Here is a 27,911-nt window from a genome sequence, read left to right as displayed (position 1 = left end):
AAGACTAAGGAAGGCACTGGACTTCTATGTCAGGCCTCCACATTGCATGTGCACTAACTCTTGTAACTGCACACAGATGTGCCTGTGTGTGCATGTGCAGACAACAGGAGAGCATGATTGGAAAGGTAGGAGCTGTAATCTAGTTACTCTCTCTAGCAAAGGTCAGGGCCCCATGCTATTATCTGCTTGTATTTCTACTTTCTTTTTCTTTTGTGATTCTAGGGAAGGATTAACCTGAGGGCCTTGCGTATGGTGTGCAAGCCCTGAACTGTACCTCACAACTTCGTTCCCCCCCACCAACTTTAATTTAAAAACAAGGTCTCATTAAGTTACCAAGACAGACCTTGAACTCAGGCTATAGTTTAGGCAGACCTTGAACTTGTCTTCCTCCTCCTTTGGCCTACTGAGTACCTTGGATTATAGGCCTGTGCCATTGGGCCCAGCTTCTGTATTCTCACTGTGATGGTAATTCTCATATGTTTGTGATTTTTGAATCTGCTTGTGTAGATGTGTATTAGTTGTTTTGCTGCTCTTTCTTTGACATAGGGTCTGGCTGTGTAACCCAAACTGGACTGGCAACTCAAGGTCTCCTTGCTTCAGGCCTTGAGTGCTGAGATTACATATGTATATCACCATGCTGGCCATATACTTATTTTTACGCGCGTGCATGTGTGTGTGTGTATGCGTGTGTGTGTCTGTGTGTGTGTCTGTGACTGTGTGTGTGTCTCTGTGTGTGTGTGCACATTCATGTGAAGGTCACAGGAACTGGCTCTCTCTCTTTCCACCACATGTCTTCCAGTCATCAAACTTTGGCTTGGCAGCTAGTTAGTGCCTTAACCCCTTAACCCTTTCAGGGATATCCTAGAAACTGTTTACATTTGTTGTTGTTGTTGTTGTTATCTTATTTTATTTGTTTTTATTTTATCTGCATGTATGTCTGTGGAACAGCTGTGTTCCTGGTGCCTGAGGCACCTAAAAGAAAGTGTCAAATCCCCTGAGAATAGTAAACCACCACGTGGGAATCAAACCTGCATCTTTAGTAAAAGTAGCTGGTGTTTTTAACAGCTGAGCTGTCTCCCTGGGCTCCAGAACCCCAGGTGCTATCTTTAAGGCACACCTTGTTACTCATCATTTTTACATCACATTTAGTTGATATTCATGTTTATTTTGAAAAAACAGGTGGGAAATGCAAAGATATGAACCTATGTATGACTCCCTGTTATGGTAAAATGGCAAACTCTGAAGGGCCACTGGAGGTCCTTCTGTAGCTGCCTCGTGGCCTTCCCTCCCTCCTTCCCTGAGGCTATCATTATCTTGAGTTAGGTAACTCTTCACTGTAAGGCTTCTTCTGTCTACTCTATGCTACATCGGAGTGTATCCCTGAGAAATGTAAACGTTTGCTTTTGAATGCTGTGCTCAGGCCCAGTGTTCCAGGAGCAACCCATGCTGTCCATCAGGACCTTCCCATCAGGGCCTCGCTTGTCAGCAAAGAGCAGAAAATGGGATCATTACTTCCCCAGGCTGTAAGCTACCTATCTTGCAAGTGTCTGTTACAGATGTTTGTATTCACAGAGTTGTTACATTGAGGTTCCTATAGTTAGGACAGTGTGTTGTGGCTAGTTAACCAACAGAAGGTTTCTAACCAAGACTGCAATATTTCCTTCAGAGTCTTATAATGTTAACTTACATCCAATGTTGGGTAAACTCAAAATGTCAATGCTTTCTGCCACAGGTGTCCTCTCCTTTTGCCTTACTGTAGGTGCTTCCTCTCTTCCTGTTTCTTTTTCGTTCTCTCCTTCTTCTCTCCCATCGTCGCTCTTTGTCATTTTCAAGAGATCTTCCTATATGATGTTTGTATTTCTCATAATTTCTCTGTATTTTGTGTGTCTCTCCTCTTGCCACATAATAGACAAGCCTTCTACTCATTAACATATTCCAATGATCTCAGATAATACATGACAATTTGCCATCAGGTGCTTATTAAATATTTGATAAAGGAAACAGTTTTGAAGTCAAAACTGCTCTTCAAAGTGATTTTCATTGCCAGACCAGACGATATAGGCCTGTAATTGTAGCTTCTTGTTTGAGGAAGGAGAATTAGTTGCTGGGCTAAGACTTACCTGTCCTACAGAGTGAGTTCAAGACCAGTATGAATAACTTGGTGAGACTCTGGCTCAAAATTAAAAAGTAAAAAGCACAGTGGGAAATAGCCCCCGTGGTAGTGGACTCACCTGCCACACTCATGACCTAGGTTCAGTACTCAGTACGAGAACTAAAAGTGATCTTGTTAAATAGGAAACATTTCAGTGACATTTTGGTGGCATGAGTGTCTTCTCATTGCTCTTGGTCGTGTGCCTTCCTGTCCATCATCTTTCTCCATTGTCCCTACAACATGCTCCCCACGTTCTCCAGGTCAAGATGAGTAGCAAGCACATGGGTGAACCATCCTTTTACACACTGAAAGTGTTCTTTTCAAAACTTTGCAGAACTCATTTTTAAGAATTATCATAAATAATAAAAAAAAATCAGAAAGTCCTCCCTGTCTTATGAACTCCTGGTATATGTGACATATACGAGATTTTGTGGCAGTAAATGTTCCCCTTCAGCCTTTTGGATAGGACTAAAGGTAACCATGCTCCGTTTCCTTGGGAGATAAGGAAGGGCACTGGGGTCTGACTACAGCAGCCCCTGAGGCCCTGTGCCACCTTGAGAGTTCTTGACATTCCACATCCTTTCTGCCATACTGTCGATGGGAGGTTTTGTCACAGTGGCAACATCCCACACAGATGGTTTATTGTTGGCTCACTGTCCCACACTCTCACGGGCATCAGTCCAGCATCACTTGGCTCCCATTTTAGACCTGTGACAAAACAGAGACTTGGCAGCAAAGCTTGTTCAAAGGATTGTTGGTTACTGCCTGGTAGGCCGGAAGCAAAATGTTGGAGACAGATAATACTTTCAAAACGCAGAGGCACGGTAACTTCCCAATCAGCTCAACCTGTTCATTTCAACTACGTCCCAGTAACACTACCACACTAAGAATCTATCATTGAATTTATCATGCTGTGGACACTTCCCAGAAGCCCACTGTTGGCAACAAAGCCTTGGAAACGTAAGTTTTCTAGGAATCTTTCCTATTTAAACCATAACATTGCGTATCAGAACCAGCTTCTCACATATACAAGCTAAGTGCTCCACCACGAAGCTGCACCATGAACCCTGATCTTTTCAATATAGTTCTTATTCCATCTTAACCTAGACTGCATGTCAGTTCTGGTTCTAGGCTTGACTTGAGTATCTACTGAAAACTTCCTGGCTTCACACAGTGACGTTTTACCAGCATTTCTCTAGGTTCTCTGTGTTGACTGGGCTCAGCTGGGTGGCTCTCAGTCAGGACCTCTGTGTTGTTAGCAAAGGGCTACTGGGGATGCATTTTCTAACACCTAGCCTCAAGTGGATGGTAAGATGGTGGGCTTTCATGGCTGGCACCACTTTCCTCTGTCAGCTGCTAATAACTGGGGCTGTCGTCCAGAGAACATCTACTGTTTGCTTCTCTGTGTAGCTTGGACTTTGCAAACCTTGGTAGCTTGATTCTGCAATGGAGCCTTGCTTCAGGATCTTCGACAGAAGCTGTAAAACTTCTGTTGGACTATTCTTCCACTGTGTTCTTTGCATCAGATAAGTTTGGGAGGCTAGCCCAGGTTCAGAGAAAGAATCTCTCTTCAATACAGCAGTGACCTGTAAGCCACTAACAGATTTGAGAAGCAGTGTTCAGGAGCATCCTCATTGCCTTCTGTCTAAGAAGTCTTCCGAGCAGGTCCAGCGTCTTCCTGTCTTCTGTTGATTCTCACGTTCACTTTCCTACTCCAGATTGCCACTGTTCACAGAGAGCATCAGGAACTCACCTCAGCAGCAATAACCAATAAGGGCTTACCTTGAGGGGATAGTGAAATAACATGAAATAACTTGAAATTTGGCACTTCTGCAAACTCAGTGCTGTCTTCATTTTCTCCACTAGACCGGTTGGTCCCTCTCACAGTGACTTAACATCTCTCCACACCTCTTAGCTGTCTGCTGTCAGTCTCCCCTCTCCGTGGTATTTATTGCCTTCAGAATTTGCTTCATGTTCTCCCTAGGCACCTGGCCCTTTCAGTTGACCTTTCAACCTCTTCAGCACCCCTCCCCACACCCCCCGACCTAGGTAATTACCTCATGTTGCTTAGCTATGCTCGCCTACTCAGTTATTCCTTGAGAGAAGAAAGTTAGTGGATAGATTTGATTATGGATGGTTTTGACTTGTGACTCTTACCTAGATATTCTGAAAGACTTCATTTGCATCATCTAAGAACACGATCAAACCCTCTTGGAGTGTTTTAGTTTGAGTTCTGAATTCTGTAAGAAAGTAGGCCTGAGTGTTAGTATAGGTGCTTGGGTCATGAAATATACCCAAAGCCAGATGCCTTATCATTGAACTTGAAATCTCTTGTGATTTCAAACCCAGCCATTTCAAATCAGGGAGAAATTTTTCTCAATAATGAATACACAGGCTGTCAGTCAGAGCTGTCGAGAAGCTAGCCTGAAGTAGATTTAAGTCCTATTTTTATGATCTTTCTTTTCTCAAGGGTTCCTGTAGAGATGTGCCCTCATAGCAGTTTTATTTCACAAGTCTACACCTATCCTACTTATAAGTATCAGATGACATTAGCTTAGTCATTAAGTGGAGTTTCTTTGATGTTACTCTGATATAACAGGTCAGGTAGCCAAGAAAATGCTATGTATATAATTTTATTATTTTTTGGTGCGTATATCTTTATAATTTAATTAAAATTTAATGATTTTTTCTTTATTTTACATTTTTGTTATTGTTATCATTTGAAACATTCCAGGGAAAAATTTTTGCATAGCCTGAAATCTGCATCAGGTAACTACATATTTGGTTAAGAGGGGTCGGTAAAGAGAGTAGAGGTATTTATTCTGTGTGCCAGACTTTATTAGTTTACAAATAGGTGGCCCAGGGGGAGTGTTAACTCCAGAAGAGCAAGTGAAGGAGGTGTAGCCATGACCACATATCGCCTTATCAAAGGGGGTTCACAAAGAAATAGTCCCTGAGCACGCAGAAATCGAACCAACCTTTGAAAAGTTCCTATTTACTTTATTTGACTTCATTTCTAAAAATGACATCAGAGCCCTAAGAACAGGATGAAGATAATGACTGGGGACACTTGGAACAGTTTGTTTATGATGACTCAGGTTTTAAGTCGAAAAGAGTCTTCCTGAACTTGTACAAAACCACGAAAGAACCAGAAAAGAGAGGAGTTAAAAAGGAGATGATGAACAGCCAAAAAAGGTGCTTACCATAGCAATATCCAAAGTTGGAGACATTTTTCAAGGCTGAGGAGGGATCTCCATTGACAGTCACCCGAGAAGGTTCCATGGGGATGGGGCTTAGGCCTCGATGTGGAACAGAGCTCCAGTACCTATGTGTCTCCACATGCCTTGTTGAGAGCTTTGTCTAGATGACTCTTATTTGAACTGAAGGCAAAACTGAGAACAATGCCTGATGATGCTGAGGACTTTGGATGCTCTCGACTCGGTGGCCATCTCCTCCTCCAGTTCATACACGGCAATTTAAGGCCCAGTGTGACAGCATGATAAGGAGGAAGTGCCAATCTGAGAAGGTCAAGAGCACCCAGCTTCTTCCTTACGTTGACATGTGAGGAGACGGTAGGAAGATGACATCCGTGAACTAGGAAGGTGCCCTGTGCAGCTCTGGCATCCGACCTCTCTTCGTGATGTAGCTTCTGGAACCCAGAGGAATGAATCACTTGGTGTCGTGTGCACATGACTAAGAAGCTGTTTCCTAGAATCCATAGACAGATCTGATCCAAACACATTAATGTCTTCATGTTTTCAGGCTGCAGTGCCGAAACATGATGAAACATCTTCTTAGTAGAGGGAAGTCCAGCTTTCAAGACACCCAGCCCACCAGATAACTTGTTGTTGGATTTTTCTCCCTTCTCTTCAGCAGTTAAAATATTTGATTCAGGACACCTGAAACATTGTGGCCATCTTCTGGGTTTCTAATAAATAGAGGAGGGGGTTTCTTTTTTTTTTTTTTTTCTTCTCTAAGATTTATTTATTTATTTTATGTGAGTACACTGTTGCTCTCTTCAGACACAGCAGAAGAGAGCACTGGATCCCAGAACAGATGGTTGTGAGCCACCATGTGGTTGCTGTGAATTGAACTCAGGTCCGCTGGAAGAGCAGAGTCCTCTTATCCCCTGAGCCATCTCTCCAGCCCGAGGAGGGGTTTCTTATGATATGAGAATTTGAGGAATGATTGAGCCACAGTGATCCTAGTAGTTCAGACACCAATAACCTGCTAAGCATGAGCTGATTTTAGTGGTAGCAGTCACAGTAGACAGTGTAACAGTCAGACCCTGAATATCAACATGTTTGACAGGTCCGTAACTTAATTGCTTTTTAATGTCAAATATATTCCACTTTGATTTCTTGGCCAGGCTGCTAAGGGCCTATTAAAACCCCATGAAGCTGAAAATATAAAATTTGATGTTGATAAAATGTGTAAACATAAGGACCCCTTTTCGCCTTTGCTGTGTGGTTAAAAATGTTAAGACTAGAACATTCCAGTTCGGCATCTCAGGAACAAATAAGTGGTAAGAATTTGCTCTTGCCTCTTTTCAGAGTTGTTAAATTCATATCCCCAGCTAAAGGAGGGAAGTCCTATATGGCGTTGTGTCTGAGGGTGTTCAGGTCGGTGGTTTCAGTGTTCACAAGCTCGGTTTGCCAGAGCTAAGTGCCACAGGTCAGGCGGCATACACAGCGGTTACATATTCTCTCCGCAGTTCAGGACCCTAGGAGGCCAAGGCTGAGGTCTTTCAAGATGCATTTTCTTTAGAATGCCCACATCCTCTCTGTGTCCTCATGGGGGTCCCCTCAGTCGGTGTGCTGTGTTTGTGTCTCAATGCTTTCTGAGGATACCAGTCATGGAGCAGGGTCAACCCTATAAAGCCTCTTAGTATTTGAATTACCTCTTTAAAAAAAGACTTCCCTCGAAATGCAGTTTGACATATGTGGAGTTAGCAACTGAATGTACAAATTTTGGATTTTATGATTCAGGACATAATAAGTGGGATTCTAGGCATGTGCGACCCACATACATGTTGCTGAAGAGAGCTATTAATTGGCCTAGCACAAAATGGTCACCTTACTTAAAGCGTAGTGGGATTTGTGATTCTTGATTGAGCTTAATATTGTGTCCCAATGTCAAGAGGTAAGCGAAGGGTTTTGTTTTGTTTTGTTTTCCACCTAGAAGAACTTCCTGATTGTGGGCAGGTGGGGAGACTTCTCATAAGGGACCTGACCCAGCATGGAGTGAACGACATTGGATGAACTCTTGCAATTGGTCACATTTATCAGGTTGCCTGGGAGGCTGCTGCTGGTCTCTCTTTAATACCTGACTGTTTCTGAACAATATACATTCATTTAAGCCATCACCTGTTACTTGATGACTGTTACTGTTTTCTATCTGTGATCTCTATGAAGAGTAAAAACACTTGTCCTACCTTTGAATTATTTTGATGCTTCCAGACATCAAGTCAGGACGAGTAAATGGAAAAATACATCGAGCCTAAGAATTCTTAAGAAGCCTGTTTTCTAACATCCTCACATCTCAAATGCTGTCACAACTGTATGTGTTCGTTCTATGTGACAAGTCAGTAGGCATTTGCTAGGCTAGAGCTTATTTGTAGGTACAATTTTGTTGTACCTAAATAATCAAATAATGTATTTGGGTTTAGTGAAAAAAAGTTACCCAATAACTTTATATTAATCTATTTTTGACACATGTAACACATATTTTAGAATGTCAGTGTGCAATTAGATATTCTTAGCACATGTCATTTGTGGAAAGCACTTTAAATCTAAGTACACTCAATTGAACATAATTAAAATATCAAGATACATATTCTTCATATACATTTTGCCACTTAATTTTTTAAGTAGCTATAAGTATCTACCATGTGAATTCAAATTAAAGGAAGGTGATTAAACTATGGATATATTTAATGCCTTTAGTTTAAAACATAGCAGAAATTATGTTGTATTAAAATATAGTGCTGTGTTTCTGTGGACAGCAGACTGATGGCTTCAATTGTTTTCAAAGGAAGGCTGTTCGTGTTCTTTCAAGATTGGTGACTAAAGGCTGCGTTTGTTTTTTTTTGTGTGTGTTTTGTTTTGTTTGGTTTGGTTTGGGGTTTTTTTGTTTTTGTTTTTTGTTGTTGTTGTTTTGTTTTTGTTTTTTACTTTCCTAGTTACTTATGACAGGAACCCCCAGGTCCAAGAATGAATGTTTGGGGATACTGTCTCATTTAGTAAGGACACTTTGCAGAAAAGCTTGTTGTATTCAGACAAATGTAAAAAACTGGACTATAGAGGAGTAGGAAGAGGAGGAGCCCCCTGATAATGTAAGATATTTAGATGGCTGATAACCTTCTGCAGTTGTGATAATGTACCTGTTCGACTTATAACAAGAAACCCTATTTGCCTGTACCCGTTCTACCTAAAGAGTATTGTCAGTTTAGTGAGGTTTATTGAGGGCCATTGTTCTGTGGATGTTTAGAGAAAGAGGGCAATATATCAGAGTTATGTTGCCTTTCTAAATATTTCTTGAAATGCTGTACTACTAAAGAGGTAACTGCACCCTCACCCCCAACCATAATGTTCCCAGTGCTTTCAGAGGCGTCAACAGTAAAGCAAGCCTTTTTTGTAACACGAGAAGGGAAATTGGGGTTGCAAACTTGTGAGAAAGTAAAGATAGCAAGCTTATAAAAACACCTAGGCATGGATCGAAAGAAGCTGTGATAGAAGCCATATTTCAGGTTCTTTGCAGAGTAGCCATCTAGCCCATTTTACTGAGAGAGGATATTAGAAGGAAAAAACTATAATTTTACTTTGAGCCCCAAGAAATCATATCATGTGAGAAATTAGAGCATTTTTTGAAATGATGATGCTTTGTGTAGAGAGAGCCATATTCACCTGAGAAGCTTGGTGTGTGGGCTCCATGCTGACAGAGCTGCGGCTGCCACAACCCATTTCCCTCTCTGGTTGCTCTCCGGCCACAGGCTCTAAAGGTGCATTTGTGTTGATGATGGGAGTCAGACCGGAATTGCAGTAGCCAAAGCTGTTGTATGGAGGTGTGAAAAGCACTGTATGTAGAGGTGGGGTGTCCATTGTCCTGATCATGAGCTAATGCTGTATTTATGTAAAATCTATACCAACAACAATAACCATTTTCTGCCAGCCCATCTGAATAAAATAGAAATTGCCACTAATTACCCATTTCTGATTGAGTCTAAAGCAGGCCTCAAAGATTCATATTTTAATGATTTGGAGATTATAATTTCAACTTGTCTGACTTCTGTGTGATTTGTGGACTAATCTACAGAGAGAAAATGGGATAGATCTAAAAAGCACACCTCTTCATATCTCTTTAATGCATATGGATTTATGTGCTTCACAAAAGCATCGCAGTTCTTAGGAACTGTGGCTCAGATCAGATTGACCAAAGACACGAGCAGGCATTGTACACAAAGAAGGAAAGATAACTCAAAATCTATTCCAATTCTCAGTGTCTTTGGTAATAAATTAGCATAAAGATTCTGAGCTTTGGTTTGAAATTCAGCCAGTCTGGGCTCAATTTTTATCTCTGCCGTGGACAGAATTCTGTCTCTCCTTTCTCATCTCTAGAGAAGCAAGAACAACAGAACCTGCACTGGCATGAATGGAGGAAGGGGACAAAGATGTGAGTTCAGTACTGCGCTGCAAGGGCTCCACAAATGTCTGACTCTGTCCTCTTCAGAGAAGCATAAAGAGAAAGTGTTTGTGAGGGCACTGTCATTCAAGGCTTATAACTATGACTTGTTTCTAGTCGAACCTATGAACCATTCATTCTTGGGAAGTGAGTCTACAAATACTATTCTTCCAAGGTCCCAGGATACAGATAGCATAATGGAAGAGGGGCTGCCTAGCCTGCACAAGGCCCATCGTTACCACCAAAAATGAAAGTCTACCCTTACCTTGCTTATTAGGGAGCCACATCATTCCAGAAAGGGACCTTCAGGACTGATGCATGGATAGTTGGTGTTGTCAGAAGCTTGCTGGAGATGACTGTAGTGGTGGTCACAGTAGGGGTTCTGTCTTACTAGATAAGGACCAATAGATACCTCCTGGTGCTAAGAAGGCCAGAAGGATTTGAGCAGCTTGCACATTCAAAAAACTAAAGACATGAAGGAGATGTTAAGAGGCAGCTAGCCAGGTGTGGTGGTGCATGTCTTTAATGCCAGGGGCAGGTGGCTCTGTGAGATTGAGGCCAGCCTGCCCTTCATTGTGAGTTCAAGGCTGTATTGCTTCTACTGGGAAAGCCTTCATACGCAGCCAATCACAGCTTGACAAATGTAAACTAAATGCAGCTTCCAATGCAGCTTCCTGTGAGCTTTGCATTGGTGTGTTGTCTGTGCCTGGCCCTCCTCCAGCATACAGGACCCTGGCTAGCTATGCTCTAGATGAGAATCCTGGGAAGCAGCAGTTAATAGAAGCTGGAGACTATGCCAGAAAGATCATTAAGGCAGATTCCTTCTTCATGGTTGATGGGACTACTGCTGATACACACCCAAACCAGTCCCCTAGCTTCCCCCTTTAATGAAGAAAAGATCAGCAAACAGCAACTGACTATCAGGCACACAGGTTATATGCAGAGTAAAGGGGCTCCTAGCTATAGGCAGACAGAGCCTTTCTTGCTTACTGCCTGTGCTGCCTGGACAGGGCTTTTAAGTGCACTGTGTCACTAGTTATGGGTCTTCTCATTTATGTGGCTTGTGCTACATTTAATTTTTTTTCTGTTCTAATTCATGGATGGGCACCAATAAAATTCTCCATGTGACTTTTCTTTTTAACATATTTTGAAAACTAAGTTAAAATTTTACTTAGGAAAAATGCTTTGAATGTTAAATTAATTTGAGGAAAAAGAAATTTTAATAATATTTGATTTAATTTTTTTAAATGGTGGTTTTTTTAGTAATGTCTGCATTTGAAATTGAGTTATGGGCAAATATACGTTTATAACTTTCACTCTTCCTAATAACGATAGTTGGTTCCCAGCCTTCAAATCTTTTATCCTTGTTACAACAAAACAGAAAACCTGTAATTTTCTTCATTTTGATCTTGTGTATTTTACATAGTTATTTCTTGCTAATGATACTTATTTTCAAAAAAAAGTTGAAGTATAAACTCTTTTTGGATATACCCATTCTTTCTCTCTCCTCTAAAGATATGTAATATTTTTGAACATCAAGTTCTTTCTGTTTAGAAATGTAATAGTTGGATTTTTTAATTTTTATTTTTTTGGCTATTATTCAGTAAAATAAAGTGGATTGTCAAATATTCTTGCTCAGTATAGTCACTTCTTGGGTAAGAATCCACACAGTACCCAACTTATTCATCTATGGGTCATGTGTACACACAGTAGGCTCTTTGTCGAATACCCATGTGGTGCTGCCTATGGCTCTGGCTCCTCTGCTGACAGGGACCAATACAGCCCTAAATTATGTTTAGGTACTCTGTTGTCTGTTGTAGCTTCCAGGCTGGTTTTGTTGAATTTAGCAAGAGCATACACAAGTCATTTCCTCTTTAATCGTCACCATCACCTCTATGTTGCTGATCATAACTTCTTGTAGAGTGCCTGACTCTTGTTTTGCCGTCAGTTCCAGGGGGTGGGATACGGCTGTGATTTCATGTCGGAAATGCCTTGTAGCTCAGGCTGGCCTAAAGCTTGCTTCCCAGGAAAGTGTTCAGATTTTTATCTCTCACTCTCCTCCTGTACTCAGAAATGATAGCATCTTGCTTTAAGTAAGAAAACAAGTCCCCAGCTATTCCGTCTCTGCACTCCTTGGTGACTCTAAATACCCACTGTCCTCTGCATAGTCTCCTAGTGATGGTCCTTTTCTCAGAGCCTTCCTCTCTGCCTCAGCAGCCACTTTGCTTTCACATTAGGTCACCAGGTTTGTGTCTGTGTGTGCAAATCTTGTTGACTAGTCCACCAGCTCGCTCCTTTCTAGAAGCCACATTCCTGACTTACTTCTCTGCTCCAATTCCCAGGGCAATACTGTAGTTAGTGTTTTTATTCACCACTCTTACCTTTAATTCTCCTTCCAACCTCGTACAAAATCCTAGTTGGAGCTTCAGTGGAGTGCGCCCTCAACTGAGTCTTAGTTCTGCCCACTTCACGCTCTGGGTAGATGGCTCTCTATTATTCTCTGTCCTCTGAAAGGGCTGCAGACCTAACTCCTTCCACCTTCCCTCCCATGCTGCATTCTAACCTTGTTGGTTGTCATTGCACCCAAGGCCTCTCATCCCTTCCCTTCTCATTACAGACATAATTGTTCTAATTGTACCTTTTCTCTCTTACCCAATCTGCTAAAACCCTAATTGTTACCCTTGGCTTGGGCCCCTTTTTTTCCAAATTAGCACCAAACACAGCCCTTTGTTATCTAAGCCTCTTTCCAAGTCTTGGATGCTCCCCTGCAGTTCTGAGTTATCTGTTTACATGCCCTCTCTTCATTCAGATTTAACTGCACCACATCCACTGTACATTCCTTCTTCAGGATGGTGGTCAGGGTCCAGTCCTTCTTTCCAGAACTTTTTTTCCTCATGATTTGGCTCAGTGGTTTCATCTTCTGCCATTCTCTTTCATACCCTTCTGTTCTATCTAAATCGGTGGTTCTCGACCCATGGGTTGAGACCCTTTGGGGAATTGCATACCAGATATTCTAAATACTCATAGTATGCTTCATGACAGTACAAAATTAAAGTGATGAAGTAGCAAAGGCAAGAAGATCACTTAAGATTGAAGTCAGCATACTTTATAAAGCAAGTTCCAGACCAGCCAGGACTATATAGCAAGACCTAATCTTTCTCCTTCTCACTTAACAAAAAAACAAAACACAATGGTAAGACTGTTTTTAGAAGCTCCGTCTCCAAATACATGCACTCACTGAAGCATAGGTGCTTAGGTATCTCAACTTGGTCATAGACATCTGTGACCTTTGATAAACTAGTTTAACTTGTACAGTCACCTTTTTGTGCTTACCCTGATGTAAAGATACACAGTACATGCAAAACAGGGTCCAAGTCATCCATGTGAGATATGAACTGGATGTCCATTATTATTTCTGCTCTTATTTTAAGTTCTCCAAGAACAGGAATGTTTTCTTGCTTCTGCAAAATCTCCAGGGTGAACTTTGCCCTTTTGGGGGTGAAGCAAGGAAGTTTGCTCCAAGGAAGGTTGACCTCAAATTTTCTATACAGCATAGGAATTCTTCGTCTTCTTGTCTGCCTCCATCTCCCACATGCTGAGGTTACAGATAGTGTGCTCCCACAGCAAGCTCTTAAGCACAACTTTGAACATCAGTGTTTATAAAACATTTAGAAAATAATTGTGTGAATAGATATTCAGGAGCAGAAACAAGTGTATCAGTTAGTTTTCTGTTGCAGTGATAAAATACCATCACCAAATACCTCATGAAAAAGTTTTTGTGAGCTTATGGTTCCAGAGGGCTACCTACATGTCCATCCATCACAGCAAGGGACTATCCTGCTGGCCACAGATAGGCAGCAGGAATAGGAAGCTGAGAAATATGAGTCTTTAATAGCAAGCACGGAGCTGACAAACCAGAAGTGGGATAACACACAGCCCACCTCCAGTGATGCACTTCCTCCAAGTCTACAACTCCCCACATCTCTCCAGATAGTGCCACCAATTGGGGACGAAGGTTTCAGATACCAGAGTCTAAGTGGCACATTTCCCATTTTAAACCACCACAGTGAGTCTGTGTTTTTGTTTGTTTGTTTGTTTGTCTTTTCATGTTGGAGTCAGTAACAGAAGCTACAGCAAGAAAACCAGAAAGAAGTCCCTGCCTTCTTTCTGCCAGAGACTCCAGAAAGTCATAAGAAAATGATTTCTGGCAAACACCACATGTACACAAAAGCCAGCATCTTTGTCCATCCTGAGCTCTCAGGTGATGAGGGACACAACGCCTTTGTGTACAATAGGTGTTCCTGTTCATTGTTGGCCCGTATGAGGTCTCTTTGATCTCTACAGAGGAGGAACGTGGCTAAGGTACTATGAATGGACAATAGAGTGGGAGTTGGAAGAGCAGCAGGCAGCCAGTGTACTGTGTAGTGATCAAGTCCTGGAGATGCCCAGACACTGTGCACCAAATGATAAGCATCTTCACTTGGTGCCTTCAAGTCTCGTTTCCTCCCTGCCAGACTCCAAAGGACCTGTCTAATCTTTGACACCTTTCGAGTGTGCCACACTGGGTCTGTGGGTTTTTTATTTCTTAGTCTGCCGGAGGCTAGGTATACATTCTTCCATTTCTACTACCATTACAGCTTCTTTCTAGTGCATCTAGTCTCTGCAGTCCTACGAAGGGTATTTTTTCTCTGGTGCATCTCAAGTATCCGAAACTTGCAATCTAGTTCTGCTGTTCCTAAGAGTCGGTATCTGTCTGCTGTCTTGGAGTTAGAGTTTGAGAGTTAAGTTCCTATTTTATTGGATACATTGTTAACTTTTACAGGTGTTTGTAAAGAAATAAAATAATGAGACAATTCTGTGTCTAAAAATTATACCTTTGATAATGGCAATGCTTGGTTGTGAGATCAAAAGGAAAACATAAAAGCTATTCTCTGAAATAATATGGGGGACTGGAATTAGAAATCATAGCTTTTATAGAAGATGAGAAAACCTTCAGAATTGACAGGCAGCCTCCAGATTGCATATTAAAGAGCTTTTTCAGTCCTCCATGTGTATAACCAGTTAGGAAAAGTTTTAAAAAGCACAGACACAGAAATTCTTAATTAGTTATCTGGTGTGGAGTCCAGAAGTCACTGCCCCTTACAAGCTCAGCAGGTGATTGTAACCTGGCTGGGGCCCAGAACCGGTGCCTGTGACAAAAGAAATGGGCCCCTATCTGTGTAGTGCCACCGCTCAGCCTTGCCCGCCAACCAGCTGGGCAGGAAAGTGCATGGTCAGCATTTCTTTGCTTTTTGTAATAAGTGAGGCAATCTGACAGACAAGTGAGCTGAGGGTCCATCTTCCACAGGGCACTCGGCTGCCTCCTCACCTGCTGTGAGATGTGAGAACCCTGGCCTGTTCTAAGAATTACCCATTTGGAGAAATTGTGCATTACGGTTGCAGGCTGCAGTGCCTCTTGGTAGCCTTGCCTCCTGCCCTTGACACTGCATGCTCAGAAAGTTCTCTCTACTCTAAAAAACAATGAAAGTCAGAAAGAGAAACCAGCCCTTAGGTTAATTCTGTCCTACTCGGTTTTGTCCCATGGAAGAATTTTTATTGCTCCAGCTAGAACCTCTCCCCCCTTAAAGCTCATTTTGTATTTGATAATGATCTCCACTTTAATATGAAGAGTTCTCTGGTCCAGAAGCACTAAACGACTCTTCCCTGTGTACCTAGTTTGGTAACTAAGGTCATGTCTTGCTCATCAGCTGACCACATGTTGTGGAGGAATCGCCTGCAGACCCACAGGATGCTCTAGGGTGATGGAAACAGGGGCTTCCCCCTGCCAACACCAGGTTCCTGCAAAGGCAGCTCTTCTGAGCAGAGGACAAGATATTATTGTATGGACCAGGTGGACACAAGCTCCCAGACATGCTGCCTCAGGCGTTGTTTCCTACCTTGTACAGCCCTTCCCGGGACCTCCCAAGTTGATCGGATGGCCTCCTAGACCAGGGGATGGGCAAGACACATCCTGGGAGTGAACAGGGAGGGGTAGCCTGCATCCAAAAAATGCGTGAACACCACTGCTCTGTAAATGCAGAGACAGGGAAAGTTTGTTTTGCTTTGTTTCGTTTAAAAAAAAAAAAAAGAGCTAATGTGTCCTGATGAAGATACTACATTGTTGAAAAGAGAAAAACAATAAACAAGCATTTCTTCCACTTTTTGTTAGCACCTTTGTCATAGTAACACAGCATCTATACAGAAATTTAAAATGTACTAAGGCAAACTTAAACTCTGTCATTTTATCACCTCTGAAGCATCCCTTTGGTATGGGTGTTTGTGTGCAGTAACACTTTCCACTTAGCACGTACAGTGGACATGTAACACAGTACTTGGTGCGAAGTGTTCAGTGCATGGGTGTACTCAAATTCATCTCATCTGCTCTCACCGTTGGATGATTATGCTGTTTCTGAGTCTTATTGCACGATATCATGAACAATAGTCCAGAGACCACTCTCGGAGCTTAATGCATTCCATTTAGTGCATACAGACAGACCATTTGAGAGATGGATGCATTGAGTCCCAGGAGTAGAGAATCTTCTAGACGGCTCTTCCATTTGATAGCAACACTGATTTACCTGTTTGCATAATGGCCTCTCATAAGCTGTGTGAGTCTCATATCTGTGTTCTGGAGTGAGTGACATCATTTCATAATACACATTCAAATTTGTGCCACACCGGGACTAATCTTAGTTGGATTATATAAAATTTGGTATATTTCTAATTAAGAAATAACAAGTTGGAGGCCATTAAGAAAAAAACATACAGGCTTACAATTAATACGGACTTAGCTTCAAAATGAGGTTTCCTGTGTTGCACTCTCTAAACATTTCACTGACAATTTTGGGGTGTGGTACCCAGTCATTGCTGGAGTGGATGAGCACACAGTGTAGGAACTTTAGGCTGTAATCAATTTAATTCATATCTTTACCATTCAATGTATCATTTATTTTACATAAAAGAATGATTCTACACACAGTCAATGTATAAATAAAGTTGTAAGAGTAAATAAATGGAATTTGAATCCTGCTGGGTTTTCTTAAGATTTTCTCCCTCTGAGTTTACAAGATTTTGGCAATTTTTAAATCACTGCCAGAATCAGGAAATCTGTGACACAATTTGTCCTCCTTGCTCCCTCCTATTTTCGAGACACACATTTGTTTGAAAATTAATTAATTTTTATTTTATTATTTTGAGTTTAGTCTATGCCTTTGTATCCTTGGCTTGGGTGTTCTGGTAGCAGTTATCCATGCTTTCTGAAATCCTGTTTTCCTGGTGCTGGGGATCAAAACTGGAGTCTTATGCTTGCAAAAGGCCTTGTGCACACCACTTAGAGTTCTCTCTGATTTCAGGGCAAGCCGAGCCCACAGCAGTCTCCTTCAACTCCATGGGTTCTTTTGTTGTCCACAAAACTAGCATCTCTGTCCTGGAAGCTGGAGTCCAAAAGTGGATTTTGATTCACATAAGTCTCTAGCTGTATTTTGATTCTTTTTAAAAATTTAGTTACGTGTGTGTGTGTGTGTGCGTGTGCGTGTGTGTGTGTGTGTGTGTTGAGAAAGTCACAGAATAACCTGTTGGGAGTCAACTCTCTTTCCACCACATGAGTCCCAGGAATTGAACTAGGTCCTCAGGCTTGGCGACAAGTACCTTTACCCATTTAGCCATCTTACTGATGGACCATCTGTTTTAATTGGTAGATAGAACTGAGTTATCTGAGACCATCAATCCATGGTGATAGAATATCCCAAACTTGGTTCAGAGAAAGTTTTCTTCTTGCCTTGATCCCTTAACACGTTTCAGCTTTGATGCTAAGTTTCTCTTTTCTCTTTAGGCTGGAGGCTCCCAAGTGATTTTCACAAATCCTTTAGAGATTGTGAAGATCCGCCTGCAAGTGGCCGGAGAGATCACCACTGGCCCCCGAGTCAGCGCTCTGTCGGTGGTGCGAGACCTGGGGTTCTTTGGCATCTACAAGGTAACTTTTGTTTTACTGACTTGCTTAATTATTGTTATTTTAAGCAGATAAGAGTTAAGTTCTGCTAGAACCCATAGGGCACTATCGTGTCAACTAGGAGGAGACCCTGCCTACCATCTGCCAGCAAATTGCCCTTAGAGACCAAGGCTCAGAAGGACTGTGATGGGAGTGGCTTCTGATAAGAGTCTGTGAGTGCCAGTCTCTTCAGTGGCACTGACCTCAGCCACTGGCTGCAGGTGTTTTTTTTCTTTTTTTGTTTTTGTTTGTTTGGTTTTTTTGGACTTATATTGATATAAGAACTGGATTCTCTTTGTGTGTGTGTGTGTGTGTGTACATGGGGTGTGGGTACACACATGTTTGAATGTGTGAACACATGCTGGGATACCCAAAGATCAACACTGAGTGTCTTCTACCACTTTCTGTTGTTTTATGACATGTGTTCCTCACTGCATCTGGAACCCACTGACTGGCTAGGCTGGCTTGCAATGAGTCCCCGTGGCTCCTGTTTCCACCTTCCCAACACTGGGGTTACAGGCATGTGACTACAGCTAGCTTTTTCTGTGTGCCCTGGAGATCCATACTGATGCCTTTAACCTTGCAAGACAAGCAAAATATGAGCCATCTCCCCAACCCCAAACCAAATTCTTAGATCAAGAACTTTCTGATGCTACATATATTCTGTCACCAGGTAGCTTTCCTGGTAAATAATTGGTAACAATTGGTACCTCTTCTTCATTATTATAAACCTCACTCATTTTTTTGTTTATAAAATGGTTTTCCAGGATGACGGTGTCAAGTTTTAGTGGAAATTTGAAAAGTTTTCCGTACTTTTCTACCAAAGAATTGCACTGGAATAGCCCTTAATACCAGTGCTTGGGAGGGAGAGACAGATGATTTCAAAGCCAGCCTGGTTTAACAGAGAGAGTTCAAAGCCAGGTTTCTCTGTGTAGCCCTGGCTGTCCTGGAACTCACTTTGTAGACCAGGCTGGCCTCGAACTCAGAAATCCGCCTGCCTCTGCCTCCCGAGTGCTGGGATTAAAGGCGTGTGCCACCACGCCCGGCTCCCACTCTATTCAAATAAGATTTTAATAGAATCTGTTGCCAACTCAATGGGGTGGAAATTCAAAGTCTGCCTGAAGTAGCTTAATTTATATATGCAGAAAAATAGATAATTAATAGAGCATACACACAAATCAATGTTTTATTCAAAATATTTGTGTGAATTTTCAATTTTTAAGCAGTACCCCACCATTCCTTACTGTTTTTTGACACTACGTAGGTTGACTTCTAGAGTACACTGTCTTTATCTTCAACTAAGCCATGCATGTGAAGTGCATTTGATGTCCAAGGCCCTGGGGATTTACCCTATAGACTCTTAACACTAACACACTGAAGTCTTCCCTTCCCCGTCATCCCATGTGGGTACAAGGGACCCTGAATGGGTAACAACCGGCCATTCTGAGCATTTAGGGCCTTCAGCCAGCGTGGTGTTTAACTTCTCATTCCCCGAGTACTTTGTTTCTGGGTTCTGCCAGTGAATATTCAGAATTCAGTGGAGCTTCCTTTAGACAACTCCATGCACCCCAGATGGCTCTCTGCATCCCTCCAGATCCTGTGGGTGTTCGAGTATCCCGTGATCTGAGCCTCTAGGATCAGATAGAATGTGCCTCTCTCTACTGGGCATTATCTAAGAAGGGAGGTAGGTGTGTGAGCTAGTTTGGAATAAATTTATGGTTGTAGAGTGGTTTTGCTTTTAACTCTGCGTGCGTGCGTGCGTGTGTGCGTGCGTGAGCGCATGCATGGGTATGCATATCAAGTTCAGAGGACACATATGAAGAGTCATTTCTCTCTGTCCACCTTTACATTGATTAATGGGATCACTCTCAGGTGCCAGGCTTGTAGCGGGAGGCTTTACCCACAAAGCCATCCCTAAAAATGGCTCTTTTATTTTTAAATAGCACCAAAGATGCTCATCCTTTCATTGAGCAATGAACAGTCTCTATAGCTATTTTGGTTGCAAATGTATTACCAGCTATAAGACGTTAACAGCATTGTTGAGAGCAAGTACCCTCTAACATTGTAGGCCCTTGCCTTCTGTGACATGATGTAGTAGTAGCTTGTCACTTTGACAGGATGCCAGGCAGCCTTTCAACAGGCTGTCTAGTAAAAAGCACTTGGAATGATAGCAGGGACTGTTATCAAAATATCTCCTTAGATGAAATGGTAGAAACTTGTTTGCAGATGCAAGAGCAGACTGAGCGACTCTTGCAGATGACACCAGGCTGGGGCTGGGTGCTTTCCGTCTTCATATTATCTCTCAATCTTAATCCCTGTAACCCTCCTTGGAAGTCACAGGCACCCTGATTTTGGAGTTGGGTGAGCAGCGGCTCCCAGCCGCGGTTTTTGAGCTGAGAGGGGAGGCTCAGCCGTTGCTTGTTTGCACTTTTGTGCTAAAGTTGCTTTTCTGAAATGAGCAAGATGGCTCACGTTTGAGCAAGTGCGCTCTCCCATACGTTAGTTAATTACTAGTCTAGTGGTTTAATCTAGCTCAGAAGCATTCCCCAAGGCTTGGCGCTGCCTTGCAAAATGCTGTTTTGGTGAATTGGTAATTACCACATGAAGTTACTAGTGACTGTGAGCCGAAAAGTTGATTTCATTGTGTGAAAGTGCCCTGGCCATAACCTTCCTTCAGGCATCCCCATCAGCCAAAGTCCTAGAGACTCAAAGGTTGCCCAGCCGTTGGGACCTCTCTGGTGGTGTCTGCTTGTGGCTTCACCCCAGACAGCTTCAATTTTGTTATTCCAGTTTTGTTTTGTGAACCTGGACTCCAGGCCTCTCTACCTCACTGTTCCTTGGCCAGGCATCTCTTTAAGAACTGCTAGGAGTGAGCTTCACCGCTGTAGTTTCCATGTGGTCCCAGGGGAATTTTGTTTGGTGAGGGAGGGCTTTCTACTCCCAGTTTCCAGGTAGCTTTAGCTCATTAGAGAAAATGCAAATGGATGGAGCAACCTGATACTTTACCTTTGTTAGTTGTCCCTTCAGGTAAGTCTTTAAGAGAAGGACCCCAGGCCTAACTTTTATTGGGGCAGTGCTCTTCCTTCTCCTTCCCAGGCTCCCCTTTGTTTGCTCTGTTAACATTACAATACCACAGGCCCCGGGGGGTGTGTGATTGATTCTGTCTGTGTGTTTAGGACTGCTGAGTTTAACCTTAACTGAATTGATTCGACCAAGCTTTCTGGTTTTGTTTTTTTTTCTCTCACGAATTGACTTGCAAAGTACCTTAGCCTTCTGTGACCCAGTAAATGGCAGTTAGAATATGTGCCTTAAAAAAAAAAAATACATCTGCAACTGAAAAATCAAAATGTACAGTAAACACATTACACTGCTGAAGTTGGAAATAACTCAGTAAAGATGTAGCAAACTATGTAAACAAAAACTGGTAGCATTTGAGACCTAGTTAAAGCAGACAGGAAAGAGATGATGAGAATAAAGGGAGAATAAGTAATTGCCTTTCAAAGACTCTTTAATATGAAAAAAAAACCCAAAAGATAAATGTCAAAACAAATGCCCACGCCCTGCTTTTCCTCAGGGCATGAGAATGCAAGGTCTGCACTTGCAGCTCAGTGATGGAGTCCTTACCTGTGCTGTGTGTGCAGGTGTGCGCTCACAGAGAGTGGGGAGCAGGGAGAGTCAAGGCATCGTATGTGTATGTGGATAGAGTACTCTTACCCTGTTTTATGGCCTGTGTTCCTGTAGCACAAACTAAATGGTCTGCTATGGAAAGAGGACTGTGAATTGACCTGTGTGTTGGACCTGTCAGTTTATAAAGCTTATCCTTTAGCATCAAATGGAAGCCGACGAATGGAGGTCAAAAAACAGTTTCACTAGAAGGCAGCAGTGGTACAGTTGGCCTCTGCAGACAAAACTTGGCCACTGAGGAGTAAGGATGGGCACCACCCTGCTTTAACAGAAAGGGTTTTACTGTAATCCCAGGTGTCAGCTGCCAGGGAGAGGCCACCTAGGAATATGGGCTCCTCTTACATTGTTCGCTTTATTACACTGTATTATTGGGCATTGTTCATGTAAGTTTGTTTTAAATCTGTGTACCTCAAAACGCTTACATGCACAACCATTTTGTGTCAATAGGTTGCTGGAGCTATTGTCGGTGTGCTCTGAAAGCAAGTATAGCATCAGCTTATTTGCTTCAAAAGCTCAAACCATCCAGAGTACGAGAGTAAAACTAATTCTCTATAACCCAAACTATACGAGAGTATGAGTGCCTTATAAATCCAGCGTTTCTAAACAGTACATCCGAGGTCTCTTCTGTCATGTTCATAGCCACATGGTTTTAAGGGGTTTGTGTGTGTGTGTGTGTTACTAAGAAAAGTTTTTTAACTAGTTTCTTATAATCATCAGCAATTGTTTTTTTCTAATTTTATAGATGTTGGAAGTAGGTTATAATAAATTCAAGAGATTAGTGAAAAAGAAGCAGCCTTTGATACACTAATACACTGCAGAATGGGACACAGCACAGAGAATAGCTAATACACTGACTTGGTATTTTGAAAGTCTTCCAAACTTGAGAAGCCCCTGTCCTCTTCTCCTACCGGCTGGGAGTAACAAATAATCTGGGCCTTGAAACTGCCCCTTTTTCTAATCACAGGCTCATTCGTATAGCACATCTCCTATGACTTTCCAAGTCTCGGAGTCCCCAGAGAGCCGATGCCAGCTGCCAGCCGGGGGGAGGAAAGGCCTGGAAGCTCCCACTTATCTCTAACTGATGAACTATAAACATCATAGTGGCAACGGACTGTAGCATATTATCCCTTATGAGAAGTTAGGCGGTGGATTCCTGTGTGTGCTTGGCACACCTTTGGGAGTGTATGTAAAAGACAAATTCTTAGAAATGAAATTGTAGATCACTTTGTGTAAACATTTCGGTATTAGTGGATTTAATCAATTGCACCTATTTATCGACACCGATGAGAATAATTACCCGTGTGTCTGCATAGCTTACAGAGTATCTCTTTTGATGTATCTATGCCCACATGAAGAAAGCAGTTGTGCAGGTATTTGTTTGTTTTTTGAGAGCACCTCAGTTGAGAAGGGAACACGTTGTCACTTTGCATCCACCTTAGTGGCCGTTCCCACGTTCCCATCTCTGCTTTTATCTTTTAACTGGACCTCTGTAGGAGCCTCCTGAGGGCTTTCTGTGACTCTTGGCTTTTCCAAAACCCAGCAGCTGAAATAATGTAAATAAAATTAATCCACTCTCTGAGCACACATGTGTTATTGTTTATGGAAGCTTTATTTATAATTGCCCAAACCTAGAAGCAATGAAGATGTCCCTTGGTAAATGAGTGGATGAACGTACTGTGGTATATTGGACAATGGAAAAAATGCTAAAACAAAACAAAACAAACAATGAGCTGGGGGCTAGAGAGAGATCTCAGCGGTTCATAGCACAGGCTGTTCTTTCAGAATACCCAGTTTCAATTCCCAGCACCTAGATAGTGACTCACAACTATCTATACCTCCAGTTCCAGGGGGTAGGACGCCCTTTTCTGGTCTCTACTGGCTCCGCGCACACACATGGTGCACCAGCGTGCATGGCAGGCAAAACATTAATAGGCATTAAATAAAATTAAAATTGAATTAAAAAGAAAAATGAACTATAAAGCCATGAGGAGGGACAAAGGAAAGGTAAACTCGTGCCATTATGTGAAAGACACAAGTCTGAACACACTACAGGACATCCTGGAAGAAGAAAGCGCAGAGGCAGACTGCTGAATGCCGAGGCAGACTGGTGAATGCCGAGGCAGACAGACTGGTAAATGCAGAGGCAGACTGGAGAATGCCGAGGCAGACAGACTGGTGAATGCCGAGGCAGACAGACAGACTGGTGAATGCAGAGGCAGACAGACTGGTGAATGCAGAGGCAGACTGGAGAATGCCGAGGCAGACAGACTGGTGAATGCTGAGGCAGACAGACTGGAGAATGCCGAGGCAGACAGACTGGTGAATGCTCTTACTCTGAGAATTGACTCTGGGCCTGGCTCTGTTGTGGCCACTTAGAAGGTGGCAGTGAGAAGCTGAGATGCCTCACACAGTTTGGAAGCTAGAAGAGTCAAGTCTGCCTTCCAGAAACCAACACGTTAGATAGTGCTGAAGGCTTGGCCCTGCGCGTCTTACCTCAGGTGGCTCATTCTCAGGAAGGCGACCATTGCAGTGTGGTCACATCTCAATTACTGTCTGCTAGGAGCTCGTATGACCATCTGACACCTTCTTCGTGCCTGTGCCTATTTTTTCTACAGTGTCTGTGATAAGGGACTTATCTTGTTCACTGCTGCTTTGTAGCCTTTTCTGGCACATGAGTAGACACCAGATAAAGGATTGTTGGGCAAATAAGTGATAACTGGAAGCCAAATCTTTTTCCTGTTACAGACGAGGGCATCCATGCACAGAAAGCAAGCGAACTGCTGCATAGTGACCAAAGAACGCGCACAATACTGCAAAGTTGGGGCGGGAAACAGAGACGTCCCCAGCCCCGGGGAGGTGACAGAAGCATGTTACTATCTCATGCCTGTAGTCTCATGCGGCTCCCAGATCTCTGGATTGCAGTCTATATGAAGTCAAGAACAGCGTTGGGGGAGTGAAGAGCTGAGAGGGAGGCTGACCTCACTCCCAGCAAAAGGGCCAGGGGCTTCCTGAAGGAGGTGGTGTGGAAAGGCATCACACAGTTAGCTGAGTGGGAGGCTCGTTATAATAGCCCAGTAAGGTCTGAGGACAGGAACCATGGTTTCAGCTTGTAGATTATCATGATTGATAGTAAGGCAGGGAAGAAGAGAAGAACGTGGCTGTGGCATGGAGCAGGGACCATTAGAATAGAAGTTAAGGGTACATTTGAAGGAAGCGTCAGTCTTGCAAAGTCCTGAGAAGCACAAAAGGGAGAGAGGAAATGTGACAGGTGTATTAGTCAGGGTTCTCTAGAGTCACAGAACTTATGGGTAGTCTCTATATAGTAAAGGAATTTATTGATGACTTACAGTCTGAAGCCCAATTCCCAACAATGGTTCAGTAGTAGCTGTGAATGGAAGTCCAAGGATCTAGCAGTTACTCAGTCTCACACAGCAAGCAGGCGAAGGAGCAAGAGCTAGACTCCCTTCTTCCAGTGTCCTTATATTGTCTCCAGCAGAAGGTGTAGCCCAGATTAAAGGTGTGTTCCCACACATTTAATCCCAGATGACCTTGAACTCAGATTTAATCTTCTGGAATCCATAGCCACTATGCCTCAAGATCTCCATACCAAGATCCAGATCAGAAACTTCTATCTCCAAGCCTCCAGATAAAGGTCACTGGTGAGCCTTCCAATTATGGATTGAGGTTCATTCCAAATATAGTCAAGTTGACCACCAGGAATAGCCACTACAGGCAGTGACGGGATTTTCTGGAATTTCAGATTTGGAGAAGCTTCAAGAAAGCTTTAAAAGCTCTTTTGTCTGCTCTTCTCCCCGTCATTGAGGAACAGAGGTCCAGAAATGTAAGGAAACTTAACTAGGTGATGCAGGCAAGCAGGGCAAAGATAGACTTTCCTGATCCATCTCCAGTTTTCTTCCTCTTGTGAAGGTTCTAGAAGGCAGAGGGATGGCCACAGAAGATGCTGTGTAAGCATCTGCCAGCACGAAGCCACGGGAGTGTTGATATCTTTGCCTGCAGGAATCTAACATGGCACAGAGAGACCCAGTGAGGCAGGAGTTACAGGTGAGCGACAGAGCAGCTGAAGCTAAAAGATGGAGGCTGGAAATAACAGGGAGGAGTGAGAAGGGGGAGGGGGAATGTCAACACAGCAACAAAGGGAGCAAAAGGTGAGCTAAGGTCTGACGCTAAAGATGCAGGCCAATGGCTAGCATTAAGAAGCCAGTAGAAATAGAATCGTGGAAACAGAAGGCTCCATGAGGAAATACAAACATATAAACCACTCAAACCTAGGAGTTTGACTGTTGCTGCTGCTGCTGCTGCTGCTGCTGCTGTTATTTTATTGGGAGAAATTTCTATCTGTAGACAGAAGAAAAAGAGCCAGTGACGGTAGTCTTTGACACAGCTGAGGCTGGCAAGATCAGCTCCAGCTAGGATGTTCAGGATTCAGAGAGAGAGATTCAGAGCTGGGGCAGCATGTGTGTAGTTACAAGTTCATTCAAGCTACTGTTTATGGAGAGATTCTTCTCCCAGGCCCATGCTTATAGCTGTGTCTGCTTTGTATCAGTTAATCCTCACCACAGCCCATCAGGCAGACACTCCAAATTACAGCGGAGTAAAGGAAGACTTGATGGGTTTAGGTCAACTAAGTGGTGAGTATGGACTTCAAACTCAACCACATCCCTCTTTGAAATTTGATGTATCTTACAACATATATTGAGACAGGTAGGAAAGAACACATGCATGGTACCTTAGATTTTCATGGCAGTGGACATCCGTGTGCATATAAAGCACACACAAAGCTAGACATCTGTGTGCATATAACACACACACAAAGCTAGAGCTTAGCACATAGAGCAGGTGATGCACTACTTACTAGTCATAATTCTTACCTGGAGGGCGTCAGCTCAAAGATTATAAACGAATTCCTACCCTGCTCTTTCAATTTTTGGCCTAGCCCTGGGTAATCTTTGAGGTTCTCCATTAAACTCTTCTGTCTCCCCTTTCCCAACTACCAGTGTCACGTGGACTTTGGGCCTTTAGTTCCTTATTTGTTGTTATTTTTGAAGGATTGAGGGGCGGTTCCTATTTCCTAGGCTAGCTTCAAGCTCTGTATGTAGCCAGGGAGGATGACCTTGAACTCCTAACCCTGTGGCCCTCTCCTTAGCACCAGGATTACAGGTAGGCTTTACCATACCCAGCCTGCTTAGAACACTGGAAGAGCAAGTGAAGCGAAAGACGGGTTTTAGAAATAGGATTTTTAACAGAATAGTACCTGGTGGAATTGAGTGTTTAAATAAGCTGTAGGAGAGGGTGGTGCTTAAAAAACACAAATGGTTGTTTGATCATTGTCTTACTTACTGTTCTATTGCTGAGAAGGGACACCATGACCAAGTTGGGAACTTGCTAGAGGGTAGTCCATGATCATCATGGCAGGAAATAGACAGACATGGCAGTGGAAGAGAGAGAGAGACAGACAGACAGACAGACAGACACATACAAGACACACACACTTAATGTATATGAGTTTGCTGTTGCTGACACACCAGAAGAAGGCGTTGGATCCCATTACAGATGGTTGTGAGCCACCATGGTCGCTGGGACCAAGCATGTGAGTCTGTGGAGCCCTTCTTGTTCAAACCACAACTATCCTTCAGTTCACACAGATGATGTATCTGAAGGCAGTGGCCTTCAAAGGGATCGGTTAACTGAAGTCACACAGATGACATATCTGAAGGCAGTGGCCTTCAAAGGGATCGGTGTTGAGGCCTTGGAGGAATGTAAACATGGCATTGTGGTCCCATCAACTTCTTGAAAGTATTTTAATAGTCAACACAGAAAATTCAGAAAAAGGGCTTATGACAATAAGATGTTACCTTGTTCACGCCTAAGTGTCTGTGAATCTGCCTTTCCATAGGCAAGCACTTTTAGCAAGTCTATTATTTTGTTTTGTTGTTTTCAATTTTTGATCTGTTATCTTTACAAGGATCCTGAACTATCTAAACTGTGAGACTATAATAGATAGAAATATAAATACATAGAAAGGATGTAGATGGATGATAACCCTCTAGTCATATACTACTCCCAATATGTTTTTCCAGAAGTGATGGATCTGTTTCTCTTTTTACCAAGCCAGACTTTTCATTCTCTGTTTTCTAATTGTGGCTGAGAAATATAAACTAAGGGACAGTCTGCTCAATAAATGTTAATTAACCACTAGTTAGATAGATCTGTGGGAGCAGAGGCCTGTGTGGAGAATGATCCGTTGAAGGAACTTGTATAAACGTCTTTAGTAGGCCTGGGTTCTTCACTAAAAGCAGTTTGACTCTCAGGCTGAAAACTGTACTCTATCATGATTTAGTTGTGAAGCCA

At 42.7% G+C, this 27,911-nt stretch overlaps 1 protein-coding gene across 2 annotated transcripts in view; it reads left to right on the top strand.

The window, feature by feature from the left end:
• Positions 1-27,911, top strand: part of Slc25a13 (solute carrier family 25 member 13) — a 76,444-nt gene that overhangs the window by 26,545 nt on the left and 21,988 nt on the right. For both annotated transcript variants that reach the window (XM_021164488.2, XM_029478916.1), the window contains exon 9: positions 17,703-17,843. In XM_021164488.2, coding sequence (XP_021020147.1) covers positions 17,703-17,843 — 141 coding nt within the window. The remainder of the gene's footprint in view (positions 1-17,702; positions 17,844-27,911) is intronic.

Source organism: Mus caroli, chromosome 6 (assembly GCF_900094665.2).
Source record: "Mus caroli chromosome 6, CAROLI_EIJ_v1.1, whole genome shotgun sequence".
NCBI lineage: Eukaryota > Metazoa > Chordata > Mammalia > Rodentia > Muridae > Mus > Mus caroli.
Note: the sequence above shows the minus strand (reverse complement) of the source record. Positions and strands in the feature narration are given on the sequence as shown.